The sequence below is a fragment of the Mobula hypostoma genome, chromosome 5, assembly GCF_963921235.1.
Source record: "Mobula hypostoma chromosome 5, sMobHyp1.1, whole genome shotgun sequence".
NCBI lineage: Eukaryota > Metazoa > Chordata > Chondrichthyes > Myliobatiformes > Myliobatidae > Mobula > Mobula hypostoma.
The window spans coordinates 69,785,102-69,800,202 of NC_086101.1; the positions used below are offsets into that span (position 1 = coordinate 69,785,102).

At 38.0% G+C, this 15,101-nt stretch overlaps 1 protein-coding gene across 1 annotated transcript in view; it reads left to right on the forward strand.

Annotated features, from left to right (window-relative positions):
* Positions 1-1,875: 1,875 nt before the first annotated feature.
* Positions 1,876-15,101, forward strand: part of gpc6a (glypican 6a) — an 822,751-nt gene continuing 809,525 nt past the window's right edge. Inside the window, exon 1 of the mRNA XM_063048515.1 lies at positions 1,876-2,665. Within this exon, the coding sequence (XP_062904585.1) occupies positions 2,506-2,665 (160 nt within the window). The 5' untranslated portion in view covers positions 1,876-2,505. The remainder of the gene's footprint in view (positions 2,666-15,101) is intronic.

Here is a 15,101-nt window from a genome sequence, read left to right on the forward strand (position 1 = left end):
TAACTGAAGGAAGAGTGAGTAAGGGATTTGAAAGCTGGAGGGGGAGGGGGAGATGCAAAATGATAGGAGAAGACAGGAGGGGGAGGGATAGAGCCGAGAGCTGGACAGGTGATAGGCAAAAGGGGATACGAGAGGATCATGGGACAGGAGGCCTAGGGAGAAAGACGGGGGGGGTGACCCAGAGGATGGGCAAGAGGTATATTCAGAGGGACAGAGGGAGAAAAAGGAGAGTGAGAGAAAGAATGTGTGCATAAAAATGAGTAACAGCTGGGGTACGAGGGGGAGGTGGGGCCTAGCGGAAGTTAGAGAAGTCAATGTTCATGCCATCAGCTTGGAGGCTACCCAGACGGAATATAAGGTGAAGCCACACTCAGGTTGGAGGAACAACACCTTATATTCTGTCTGGGTAGCCTCCAACCTGATGTCATGAACATTGACTTCTCTAACTTCCGCTAGGCCCCACCTCCCCCTCGTACCCCATCTGTTACTCATTTTTATGCACACATTCTTTCTCTCACTCTCCTTTTTCTCCCTCTGTCCCTCTGAATATACCTCTTGCCCATCCTCTGGGTCACCCCCCCCGTCTTTCTCCCTAGGCCTCCTGTCCCATGATCCTCTCGTATCCCCTTTTGCCTATCACCTGTCCAGCTCTCGGCTCTATCCCTCCCCCTCCTGTCTTCTCCTATCATTTTGCATCTCCCCCTCCCCCTCCAGCTTTCAAATCCCTTACTCACTCTTCCTTCAGTTAGTCCTGACGAAGGGTCTCGGCCTGAAACGTCGACTGCGCCTCTTCCTATAGATGCTGCTTGGCCTGCTGCGTTCACCAGCAACTTTGATGTATGTTGCTTGAATTTCCAGCATCTGCAGAATTCCTGTTGTTCTCTAGGAAGAGGTACAGTTAGTCCTGACGAAGGGTCTCGGCCTGAAACGTCGACTGTACCTCTTCCTAGAGATGCTGCCTGGCCTGCTGCGTTCACCAGCAACTTTGACGTGTGTTGCTTGAATTTCCAGCATCTGCAGAATTCCTTGTGCTTACGTTATCATTGATGTATGTTCTGAAAATTGTTGTTTCATGGTAACAGTACAGTGCAAGATATAAAAAATTACCATAAATTACAGTAAGAAATAAAATCAATACATAATTCAAAAGAGGAATAGTGAGGAAGTTCTCATGAGTTCACGGACCAGTGTGTGTGCATCTTCAAGCTCCTCTACCTCTTCCCTAAAGGGAATAATGAGAAGACTTTCCCATCCTCTCTCCTCTCCCTTCTCCCATCTCCACCCCCCCAACACACACACACACACAGTGCCTAATCATTCCTCCTGTCAACATGACTCCTGTGGTCACAGTCTCGTTCCTGAGTCAGAAAGTCAAAGTTTTATAGCTGGATAATCTCCACACAGTTATTTTAGTGTTGCCTTTTTGGAAGTGCCCTCTTTGCTGTTAGTTCAAAAGATTATAAAAAGATTCGAGAGCAGATGTACAAGGATAGTCCTCTCAGTTGTAGCTTTCTCTCTCAGCTAACAACAATCGTTCAGTCTATTGCTTTTAGTGGGATCCTGCAGTACGCAGTGTGACTGCTGACTGCGCCGGCACAGCAGTAGATTTTGCACTTCAAACTAATTCGTTTCATGTGAAATGAGATGGAAAGTCACAAAACCGCTGCCAGTTTACTTTTGAGAAATGGGTGACATTTTAAAATAAACATTGTAATTATCTCCCACAGCAACTCCGGAGTGGGGGTGGGGTGGATACAGCAGCTCTGTATTCACAGGCCGCCGCTGCTGGGCAGTCATGCATTAAATAGCGCAGCAGGTCTTTAGCAGTCCATGAACTGCCTTTACACACTAACTACCAGTTCCTCCGTAGACCCCTTTAAAAATGTGGTTCGTAAGTGTCACTTTAAATCCAGAAAGCAAGCGAAACCGGTTGTGGCGAAATATTACTGCAGGACTGATTTACCGGACAAGAATATATTGCGTGCTGAAGATATGATTAGGGATTTGACACGTTCGCGTTTCCTTCCCCAGCGAATCACACACGAGGATTCCAGTCCGGGCTTTGTCGTGCACCGTGTTCCTCTGATGTGAGAGCATCCAGAGGCGGAGGGGGTTTTTACTCCGGGATCTCTCTCTCACTCTGAGCTTTTAGTCTCAGCTTGTCCGAGTGAACTTCACAGAGCGGACATACATCGGGATTTCATGCACACACACAGGATCCGTGAGGGTGGCCTTAGGTCCCAGTCCTGCAATATCCACACTGGGTCGGGGAAGGAAAAATAGAGGACTTGGTTTTTTTTTAAAGAAAGAAACCTATTCGCAGACAATATATATGCAAAAAAGCGTAACCAACAGCCGGGGGAGGAATACTGGAGATCAGCAACCGCTGCTTGGAGAAATCGCCTCAGCTTCTCAGCAGTGTGTTTGGACTTTGTAAGGGAGTTCGTCAGGCTTCGGGCTGGGTTTTTCAAAAAAGTGGATTTTCAAGGTCTATCTGCGCACACCATGTCCTGGATTATTGCTGTTCTTGCGGGGCTTTGCATCTTAACTCTGTTTTGTGATTCGGTTGTGGCTGATGTGAAGGCTCGGACCTGTTCTGAGGTGAGGCAGGCGTACGGTGCGAAGGGATTCAGCCTCAACAACATCCCCTACCAGGAGATCTCGGGTAAGGACACTTTAAACGTTAATACAGCTCCACCAGAGCACGGCCAACTTGTGCACTCGGAATGGTCCAGGCGCTTTTAAGGTGCATTTCAAGTTGGAGTTTCGTCTTAGTTCAATGTTTAGTTGCGATTACTCCTTATGGAATCATAGTTTGAAGTAACTATTATTAAAGTACATATATGTCACCGTATACAACCCCGAGATTCATTTTCTTGCGGGCATACTCAGTAAATACAGTATAAGGTAGAGAAGGTAAAAGACATCCGCTTTCATTACGTGAGGTCCCGAAGGTTCGTATGAGACCCAAGCTAACTGGAAAGACTCGTTTAAATTTGAATTACAAGGTGGAGATACAGTACCTTTTACTGTAGGTAGTATTCCAGATCAAGATGTGGCTGAAGAGTGAATTTCCTAGTCAATAACTTTTATTTTTCACTTTGTTGGATTAGGGAAGGAATCATACTTTTAGATTTAAAAAAAAAACTAAACTGAGCATATGGTATAAGGAGCATTCTTGCCAGTACTCGAGGGCATCGCTGCAGTAATCTAATACTTCAGAATGTATACAGGCTTGCTGCCTAGTAATTAAGTGGAATTAATTTTATTGAAAAAATCCCTAGTATATTGTCACACACATGAAAATTGTATTGTGTGTTGTGCTTTGTGGATGCATTACGTGCAGAAAGAGTATTGGCTATTAAGAAAGTTTTGGCTATCAGAAAGCACCAACGGTAATTAAATTTCTGAGAGTTTATGATCATTTTATTTTCCTGTACTTACTTTATAATCGTGCAGAATGCACCGGCAACAAAATTAAGTAGTGGAATTGTGTGTGGAAGTACTAAATGTGCAACTTTACGTAACAAATTCAAGAGGTCAGCAAATGTATAATTGCCGCAGTGAAATTCAAATGTTTACAGTGAAATTCAAATGTTCACGATATGAGGTAGTAGTTTGCATATTGTTGATACCGAAGAGTTCCAGCTTTTATCCAACGTACTTAATGCACAAATGCAGAGACAAATTTGCATTTATTTGCTGAGAATTAAATTTTCCCTAGTATTTAAACCTGATTACAGTGCAGAGGTTCAAAACGTCTGACTTAAATTAAAAGGGATGGTCCTGCTGGTAGAGCTGGAATTGGAAGTGAATTAAGTTATCATTTTAAATGAGTTGCTTTGAAAGTTAAATCATGTAAATCAAACCTCGATGTCTTTTGATCAATAACTATTTCAGCTTATTTTTAATGGAAAACCATTGGAGTTTTTAATTCAAATTATTTTACTGCTAAATCTCACATGATAAAGTTCTCTGCTGTAGACCTAATATCTTGTGCAAGAGAGGCAGTACTGTCAGGATTGCTTGTTCTTTATTTTCCATATTTATTTGTTATTTTTGGCTTTGATCAGATTTCCCTTGTTGTATTTTTGTTAGCATCTTGTAAAAAGGCAATGCTATTAGATTTTTGTAGAAGGTCCCTGGTTAATGTGGCATTTGTGCTTCCAGAGGCAGGATGTTCTTAATGCTTTTGAAACTGCTTTCCCTTTCCATTGGATTTCATTTACCACCAATTCAGACTATTGAAATGTTGGCACTGAAGTTGCATATACATCATGTTGATAGTTTTCCAAATATGAGCTCAGAAAACAAATTATATCCAACTGTTGTAGATGGAATAATTAATACTTATGGTCAAGGGTGACTGAGGTTTATGAGGATTGGGCAGGTAAGTGTTGCTGTCAAAGATTAGGTTGGTTGTGAATTTTCTGAATGAATGAGATACCAAAGAGCCTTTTCCTTTTTCTATTACTTATTTTCTTCTTGCTATTCCAATAAATGTTGGACTGTACTGTTGAGGATCTAAGAAAAGTTTCCGTATATGCATATTTAGATGTGAGACAGGAAATATGACTTCATTTTGTAACACTAAAATAGTGGAGATATAGAAAAATCATTTATAGTAATTAATGACAAATGTTCCTAATTTTGCTTTAGGCTTGTGTGTAAATATTGAAGTTGGTTTTCAGTTGGGGTGCTGAATGCACTGATGGCGACTGCATTAAAACATTGGACAACAATACACTAAAGGACATTTTGCACACCCTCAGGGACTAATGTTGGACCTGTCTGTGTATTTCCTGTCAGGAGTATTTTGCAGAGCTTTTGCTGAACTTTGATGAAGTGTATAGGTCTTAAAGAGCTTCTTTGCTTGGCAGCCACAGACTGGGTACAGAAATATCTGTCATGAAAGTAAGGGCTAGAAACGCTGTAAAGTGTGGATTGCCATTACCAATGCACTGATACTTTCAGTGCTGTGAATCTTCCTACACTCTCATGGGGCTATGGGTTAATCATAGAATCCTAAACAGAATCTTGCACTGGCATGTATTACCCAGACGCTGTAGTCATTGAAGTAGCATTTGATGATGCTTGAGTTTGTGACTTTCGAACACGAAAAAATGAGTTTTGGAGAAGCCCAAAGTGAAACACTGTTGTTGCATCTGGAATGATTAAATTTGCATCTCTTTGCTTGATTTGATGTGGTTTGTTTTTATTTTTTTTAGTGCTCTATAAACAGATGTCTTAACTGTACCTTTATGCCTCAGTTTATTTGGTAATCACAGAAATGGCCATTGCACATATAATGACAATGACATTTGCTGCACTCCAAGTAAATATGTGCATGTAAACGATAGACACATACTTACAGTTTCCAAACAATCATCTACTTTACATTTTCTTATGATTATTGCAAAGGTACTCACAAATCTTACTTCAGAAACATCCTGTTGATTTGAAGCTATCCACACATTTTAAAACTCTAATAGATTCCCTTTCTTGCTCATTACATGTAACATTCAGTTATTCATGAACTTGTTCAAGAGATTTTTATCGCAAACACAATTTGACCTTCAATCTGTACGATGAAAGTGGCAGATAAAATGTAACTCAGAAAAATCACTGGAGTGCCTCAAACATTGTGATTTCCCTGTACCAATCCAAGCTGTGTAATTACTATATTTCTGCTAAGTGGATGTTTCCTGGTGGTAAATAGACAACTGGGCATATCTCATGAGTTTCAATTATAAGAATTTAATTAATGGAACTAGAGGATCTGGGGAGTTGTTTCTTTTTGATTTAGAGGTGTTGTTCCTGTAATTGAGCCTTGCAAATGTTTAGAAGGAGAACAAAATTTTGTTTTAGCTGTTTCTAGTATGCTGGCATTTCCTATGGATTATGTAGATCAAATATATTTCTGAATAAGTTAATTAAGTTTTTTTAAAAAGTGAGATTTGACATAATCAGAGGATTAACCAATTATAAAATGATAGCAGTACAATGACCACAGGATTTTTTATTTGGAGACCAGTGAGACCTAGATCAGTGTCAATATGGAAATCATAGGAGATCCTAACAGTGGGTGTCCAAGTTCCGTAATGACAGAAACTTGCAGAGGTTTATAGTGGTGGATGGCCCATTGTTGTATTTGATTCCATTGTCTCTTAAGATATTTTCTTACATCCTTTCTGCTCATTATCACCTCATACTGTCAGTGGTAATATCAGAGAAAGGACAGCAATGGCTCTTGATCCTTAGTAAACATTTCAATCAACAGTCTCACTCCTTAACCGATGATGCACAAGGACAGGGATAGAGGTAAGTTACAACAGAACACGATGAATCTCGTAGTAAAAGATAAATAGAGAAGGAGAGAAAGGTTGGAATGAAAGGAGAAAGAAAGAAGAAATAGAATTAAACCATGAAAAGTACTGTAAAAAAATAATATTTAAAAAACCTCAAAATTATATGTTTTGAATTGGTCTCTTGGCTACAGAGTTTGATTATGATTACATTAACAATGATCACATAAAAAGGATGCTTATGCTATTAATTATGAGTCTTCATTTTATGTACTGAGTTTAATGGTCAATTAAAGTGTAAATGGATCAAGTTCCTATAAATATAATGGAGTGGCTGAGGCTGAGATGCCTTTTGTGAAAAGCAAGCGAATAGATCTATCAGCAAACTCTGGAGATTAGTAACAAATAGTTTATTTTGTCATCTGCTGTCATTTGTCACTTCCCCTGAACTATTTGTCAATAATGATGCCCACCATCATTATTTTCAAAGCCCCTCTTCCAGGCAGATAATCAGTGTAAATAACGTTTCATTGTTTATGTCAGTAAACACACACAAAAAATTTAGCCACGGCCCAGTATGAGGCCATTAGGTCTCTCATTTATAATAATCTATTGTAAGACTGCTAGTGGTAACAAATTCAGTATGGACCAGCAATGTGTACTTTACCTGCTGAGCTGAATAAAGCATTTAGAGAGATTTTCTTTTCTCCTTTTGGACTTTCGACCAGAATTTCCATAATGCCAATATTGCCTTTAACAGTTTTATTGAATTCAGATTTTCTAGAGTAGTATTGTAATTTACTCATGATAGAGAGCAGGCATTCACTTAAAGTAGCTGTTGTTATACATTGATCAGTGCCTATTGTAAAAATATAGAACTTGTTATTAGAAATCAAACGTGAAGCATTTATATTCACTAACTATACCTATGAGACACAATTAACATATAAAAAGATGCTGTACAGAATTGCTAAAGAGTGAGTTTGTCTTGAAGTATTACTGATAACGATTGAGAATAACTGAATTATCTTCTTGTTACCTTAGTTTATGTTTGCGTTAAAATTGATAAAAATCTACACATGTTAATTAGCAAATCTCTGTGCCATTAATAAATCATTGATTCCAAAATTAAATTCAAACATTAGGAATGTAAGCATTTTCTAATATTCTGCTGGCACTAGATGATTTTTTTTCTAATAGATTTAATCTATTCACTATTTAAAATATGGGAAATTGGAAGAAGAGTGCAAAAATGTTTCTGTTTTGGTGTGATTAGATCGCGTATTTTGTATTTTGCATTTTGCAGGTCGATCCAAAATGCAAACTTCTGCATAGATATTCAGACTTAATTTGGATCACCCATTTGCTTTCCTGGAGTCCAATATACATTATTTTCCAACAGCTATTTTCTCTAAAATTGCATTAGTTCAAATTCCAAGCATCAAGATTTCCTATTGAATTTGATAGTGAATCTGTGTCAGGTATGAATATCCAATGAAGAAATTATTGCCTTGTAAAAAGCTCTTTATATAAGGATAATTATCAATTTAAACTTGTAGTTATCAATTTTAACCGATTGGCGTGAATTTGGGAAGATGGGTAGAATTTGAAAAGTCTTGCCGAATAGAGGCAGAAACAAAACACAACAATTTAGTGAAGTAAATTTCATAAAATATTGAGGGGTTGAACATTTCACTATTTTCTATTTTAAGACAGCATTTAAGCTTTTCGTAGCTTGTATTTGAGAATGTGGTAAGAAGTCATTAATCTGTACGCTGCTAGGCCAGAAGGAGGCCCTGTTGTGCAACTGGCAACAGAGTTCCTGTATCAGAGTCTATGGGAAATCATTCAGAACAGACATTTACATAGTGAATAGGTTGAGAATATTGTTGTCCAAAACGGCAGTGGTCTTGATATTCGACTGTTACTGTTGATCTATGCAAAGATTACTTTCACTTTTAACTTTAAGTAATTTTGTATACAGAGGTAGACATATTGCAGAGTAAAAATACAGTAATGTGAAAATCTGTCTAATGAAGATATTCCATTGATATTTTTACCAGTTATAAGATGGTTAATACCTGAATTTAATGTATCTATTACTTATATAGATTTAAGGTTCAATGATTTCTGTTTAATCTTTTATATGTTAATTATTTTAGTAGCACTGACGCAAAAACGAAATGAAAAAGTCAGAGAAAATTCTAAAATGTGAAATAATCCTCACAGGTTAGAGCAGTTCTTCATAAACTGAACAGTTGGCATTGTCACTGACTGGCAATGCATCATAGACCAATCAAGGACATTTATCTCAACTATTCAGTTATCTTTACAAGGTGCAATGGTATTGTCGCTCCCACATGATAGAAGATGCCTGCAGCTCCACAACTGGCAAGTCCACTCTACCTGTATCCCAAACGCTGATTCATATGTACGGGCTGTCCATAATTCGGACATTTGTAACCTCGGGTGGACTGCGCAGCATTGAATATATTCAGAATTTGAAATCATTTGTAATGTGAGCAGTAGGTGTCCAGTTTAAAATTGCATTTAGGGTTTCCGTAGATTTGGTCAAACAAGATTATAATTTAATTTCTCCCAGCCTCAGTGGGTACAGAGCTCTTTTGTATCTAATGTCACTACCTCCAGCAGGAAAATTATGAAAGTAAATTCAAATGTTCTGATAACTGTACCTGCATACTGCCTGCTCAGGCTTGCTAATACAGGCATTGGCTGTTATAAGGAATAAGTTTCCTATGCAAGTGCTAGAGGCAATGTCCCACTCTAACAGCGTCAAACCACCTACCAATGATAATCAGAAGTACAGGTTGAGTACCCCTTAACTGAAAAGATTTGGGGCCAGGAGTGTTTTGGACTTTGGATTTTTTTGGATTTTGGAATATAACTGTAAAATTATTTCCAACTGAATTTGTATGTTACCACATAGACTGTTATCACACATAACAGTAGAAATTCTTATGTACCATTGATATAGTGAAAGTAGAATGTGTGCAGGGTAACAAAAGCAGCACAGGAGCATTGGGAAAGGAGAATACCTGAATCAGCTGTTGAACAACAACAAACAACGCCAGGCTTCCGTCTCCAGCTATGATGCCGTGGTTTGATTAAAATATTACAGTACACTGGATTTGTATTTGACCTTTTTTTAGGTTTCAAGTAAGGTATAAAAACAATCAGCATTGTAAACTTGTTTTGGTGTTAGATTTTCATCAGCAACGCTTTAAAAAATTTAATGCTTTGCCTTTTCTTAAATTTCTGCAACTAGCCTGCTGGATATTCATAATTACTTTCAATTTTCAGTTCATTGTGATAGATCATTACTTGTTTCATGATCAGCATACCACTAAGTGGCATAGTTCACTCCGACACTGGCGATACTTGATTGAGACCTTCATTTTCCACTGTATGACTTTCATTAACTTCTGTTCATTATGTGTGTGAGGTCACTTCTCAGAACTGTCTGTGGTACACAGAGACCTGCGCATCACCTGAGAACATTCCCAGTGCTTTGTGGAATTTTCCATTTCTGACATCATGACGGCACTCAAAAAAATTTGGATATTGGAGGTTTTCAGATTTTGGAATTTCAGATAAGGGGTACTCGACCTGTATTGTTCACCACTTTCCTGCGGATTGCCACTGACTTGAAATTCGATTGGGCCAGTCAAATAAGTATTTTGATTTGAATCTATTAAGCTTTTTTGTTGGAGATATCAGGAGAATGAAGGAATACTCTTCATTTATCTAGACAAGTGTGGCTTGAGCAGTAAAGAGGAAGCATTTCACCATCCACATCAAAGCACCTGAATCTGATATCTTTTCAACCATAAAAAATCTTCTACCTCTTCAATTGCCCACAATTTTACATGATGTGGAGTCATACACCAACTTATAATCTGCTGTCTGTTTGCAATCCAACCCCTTCCAGTAGTCTGCTGAGCCAGTGACAAGATTCCCAACCCAAGATCTTCCTCCCAAACTCCTATGCACTTGTGAACCAAATTCTTTTGAACTTTCAGTGCTAAATCTCTGATTGCATTGTCCTGTTAAATTCAGCAGAAACCTCATGCTTCTCAGAGTTGTGGTCTTCATATGCAATGATCTGCCTCCATGCTCACATTCTCCATTCACTTTGGGCAATATAAAGGTGTCCTCATTACCTCTACCACTGAGGGAAAGTAAGTGGCACGCTGCAAAAACAAGAATCACAAATGGGTTTATGTCCTACATGTGTGCTTACGGGGAGACAGGCAATGGCGTCCTTAAAGACTTTGCTTTGTGGACCATCTAACTTTTCTGCTTACAATTACTGCTGAAAATAATGAGTACATCATATGGTTTTTGTAATGAAAAGCAGATATTCACTGCTGTTTGCACTGGAAGGTTCATGTGACTTAGAAAATGTCAGTTGCAGGCTCCCTCAGTATTGGTAGCATCTTCCAAATGGCCAACAGTATTTGTAGAGTTTTTCTCTCGAGATATAAGCACTATCAGTAATAAGTATCTCCCTTCTTGTCTGACCAAAATATGTAGCCATGAACCTTCTGTTGGAATTTCTGCCTTCCTCATCTTAAACAAGTCTCCAGGGTGTGTAAACTCCTTGGTAAAAAACAGGATTTCTTATGCATCTTTCTGTCTCACTGTAGTAAATCTGCAGAAATTTATGAGTAAAGCTTCTGGACTGCTTCTACCTTCAATGTTATCTCTTGAAATGTGATAAATTTTCAGTGGATATCTTGGTTATCTACTGCTATCATGCTGCACAATTATTTACTGTCCTTGTACTCATTCAGTGGGTCTAATTACTAATCTTTGGATGGGATATATTCAAGATGCTTTACATGTGGTTTAGAGGGATACGGGCCAAACATTTATTTATTTTTGTTTGTTATTTATTGAGCTACAGGGAAGAATAGGCCCTTCCGGCCTGCGAGCCACACTGCCTTTCAATCCTCTGATTTAATTTTAGCCTAACCACAGGACAATTTACAATGGCCAGTTAACCTACCAACCTGTACATCTTTGGACTGTGTGAGGAAACCGGAGCACCTGGAGGAAAACCACGTGGTCACGGGGAGAACGTACAAACTGCTTGCAGGTAGCAGTGGGAATTGAAACCAGGTTGCTGGCACTGTAGACCACTATGCTACCATGCCGCCCCAACATAGGACTAGCTTGGTGGGCACCATTGGTTGGGCAAGCTGGGCCATAAGGCCCTTTTTCATGCTGCGTTATTCTGTGACTCTCTAATTTTTGTTTGTTAAATGCCTTTAATACCACAACAAGTTAAATTCTATTTTAATTATTTTCCACTTACGTTTTTTATTTCTGTTTTTGACGCATGGATCATCTTAAAACAACGTCTGTTAATCTTTCACTGATGTCACTACTTTATTACTTAACACGTTTTTTTCCTCTGGTGATTTGCAAATTCTTATCGGTGTGTAACAAGGCATACAACTAATTGATATTTCAACGAACAAAATCCTCAGTGACTTCATATTTTCATGAATGAATATCAATAAAATTCTATTATCTGTTTAGACAGCGTTTTTCATTCGGCATGCTTCCTTGCCATTTGTATGTAGTTAATATATAGTACTTTACCTCAGTAACGGTTGGATGCATTGGAAGTTTAGTGCCCCAGTTGTCAAAACATTTACAAGGTCTTCAAACAAAGTAAAAAAGGTTAATGCAGAAAACGCCAGGTTGTGTCCACTGTTTTCTGGGAGGTGACATTGCTAATGAATTGACAAAGCTACTTATTTACCAGGAAGAGGGACAGCAGTCCAGAAAAACTCAAATTTCCCATACAGGGTACTTCTTGTGTTTCTGTACTAAGTCCATTTCCCATTAGTATTACTTCTTTGCATGCTGATTGGCTGCGATAAGTAAGGTTAATAGAGGTTTCTGTGATGGGCTAAAATTGAGCTATACAGCAGCTGCAACTGGGAAGTGTAAAAGTTTTTTAGACTTCCAGGACAATCTCGCTCTCTCCTGACACGACATTAATGAATACCTAAATGATTATCAGTTGCTATAATCACCTGCTTAACATTTGGAGTATAGTCAGGTAAATTTACAGAATGACTGTACATATTTACAATGGTGGTAATAGTGGCATCTCAACAGTATTTGAATATTTTGAATATTTGAATATTTGAATACTTTGAATATTCAATACTCAACACCCAAATACTGTATTTAGCAGGCCAGGCAGCATCTCTAGGAAGAGATACAGTCGACGTTTCAGGCCGAAGGGTCTCGGCCTGAAACGTCGACTGTACCTCTTCCTAGAGATGCTGCCTGGCCTGCTGCGTTCACCAGCAACTTTGATGTGTGTTGCTTGAATTTCCAGCATCTGCAGAATTCCTCTTGTTTACCCAAATATGTACCTTTTATTACAAACAAGAGAAAATCTGCAGATGCTGGAAATCCAAGCCACACATTCGAAATGCTGGAGGAACTCAGCAGGCCGGGCAGCATCTATGGAAAAGAGTAAACAATCGATGTTTCAGGCTGAGACTGGTTCTGAGTTCCTCCAGCATTTTGTGTGTGATGTTGAGGGATGGATGACTCAGTAAATATACAAGTTAAAGGACAGGACAAAATAGATCTGGCCTGAACCGTGCCTTTAAGCGGTAGGGATACACCTTCAACACTCTGCTAACAGCATGAACATTGACCTATTGTCTTCCCCTAGATAGATTCAATGGGACAGATCTTACTGTCCCACACTCAATGATTACTTTCAGTAGTCGCAAAGTAACAGTTGGAAGTTAAATTGTGTATAGGTTTTATTTCATGATGACTCATTTTAATTTTAGTTAATCCATAATTGTGCTTTCTATAATTTCATAACTTCACAATGGTCCCTAACAAAGGTGTTGAAATCACTCTTTGAGAGTTTTTTTTCTATGTCTGTTTTCAGATTATTGAATTTCCAATTATTCCCTCTTTTAGGAAAGCTTCTCTGAGGTTTATCTTCTTTGAGTCCGAAAAAAATCTCATGAAACTGCATAATATATTTCAGTTGTGTATTCTTGATCAGTTTCCTTTGTTAGAATGACAAATCATGGTGTTTCACAATGTAGAATTACAGCTACGTTTGAAGGTATTATTTATATCTGGAAGTCTTCTAAATACCAGCAAACTAATTTCTGACATTGTAGCAATCCAAAAGAAGAATCTACATTAATTAGCCTGAAGAAATCTTCTTTGTCATTTTTAAATGTTGAAACAGCACACTACGTTTGGAAAATTTGAATGGCAATTCATTTCTATTATCAAATGTCTTAGTTAAATTTATACCAATTTGGTAAGAGATGGGTATTTACACTGAAATACCCAAGAAGGAAGTTAAAGGATTCTGCAGATCTGAGTGGATTTCAGAATCCCATTTTAAACGAGTGAAAGGAAGCTCTGGGAATTGAGATACTTTTTTGACTTATTGACATTTATCATAGTATGTAAGCTCATAACATCTACAGTGTGTAATAATTGAATTTCATTTCTAATACTTGCATTTCTCTTTGTCAGCTGAACATTTTTTGAATATATTTATACCTTTAGTATACCTGCAGTTTAGGCAGTCGTTGCACCCATCACATTCTAGATGTAGCATTGGTCTGTGATGGATCCTATGCACTCTGGACCTAGCCTTCCTCATTAAAAATATATTTCTATCATGTTGTGATGAATACTGTTACCATGGCCTCTGGTGTTACAGCAACACAATTGCATTTGAAGTGTCTTAAATCCGATTTGGACTTACAAAGTTCACAGGAACATCTGTGCAGTTGCCAATGGGCAGTGGCTGGAAGCTGAAGGTTATTTGCATTTGTATGTAATAATTTGAGAAAAAGGCTGCTGGGCATGATTAAGATAGTTGCATTATTCATGTTTATCAAGGGCAAGCCTTGACTGTTGGTCAGAATACCAGATGAAAATGGTCTTTTTCTCAAAAACAAAATATTATACTAGAAATTCTATGTAATCTGACCTGAAGTGTAAAATTAAGGCAGGAACACTTTATTAAAATGTCATGCTTTGGCCAACCATGTTATTGGTAAAATTCAAATATACCTGTAGCTTCAAACACTGATGTTTCGCCTGTCATGTTTCTCCTCATGGTCTGAGAAATCAAACCATGAATACCAAATTTGAAATTTTGCTTCCATTCAGATACTTTCATCCAAAGATTTTTAACAGTTGGTCATTACAAGTGTGAAATTGGCAGACAGTCTCATCTCATTTAAAACTATATGTTTGGAATTATAAAATTTTGTACATTTCTCCTTTCTTGGATAAGTCTGCAAAATTCTTTGTGTAATTATAAGATTTTTGTATTGTTTAAATTCAGTAATTTAGTCCAACAGTGGCAGAATTTGCAGATCTTATTGCTCCTAAATAAACTTTATTTAATGTCTTTCTTATGCGCTTTATTATAGATCTATGGCCAATAAATAATGAGACACAGATGTTTGAGCCATTTGATAGAAACATATTTACAATTGTAATGTTTCACTTATTCTATACACATGGATGCCCAATGAAATCAAAAGGTACAATTCTGAGGGTAGAGGAGAGGATCAGACTGTAGGAGAGAGATGAGGTGTAGAAGAAAATCAAAGTTCCTGAGGGAAGCAAAGATGAATAATTTTTTGCATGGTTTCTGTGTTCTTGGCTTTACTCCAAGGCAATGATAAACTCATAAGTTATTCATCTGAGGCATTACATGCAGGCAGTCAACAAAATATTATCCTGAATGAAGTA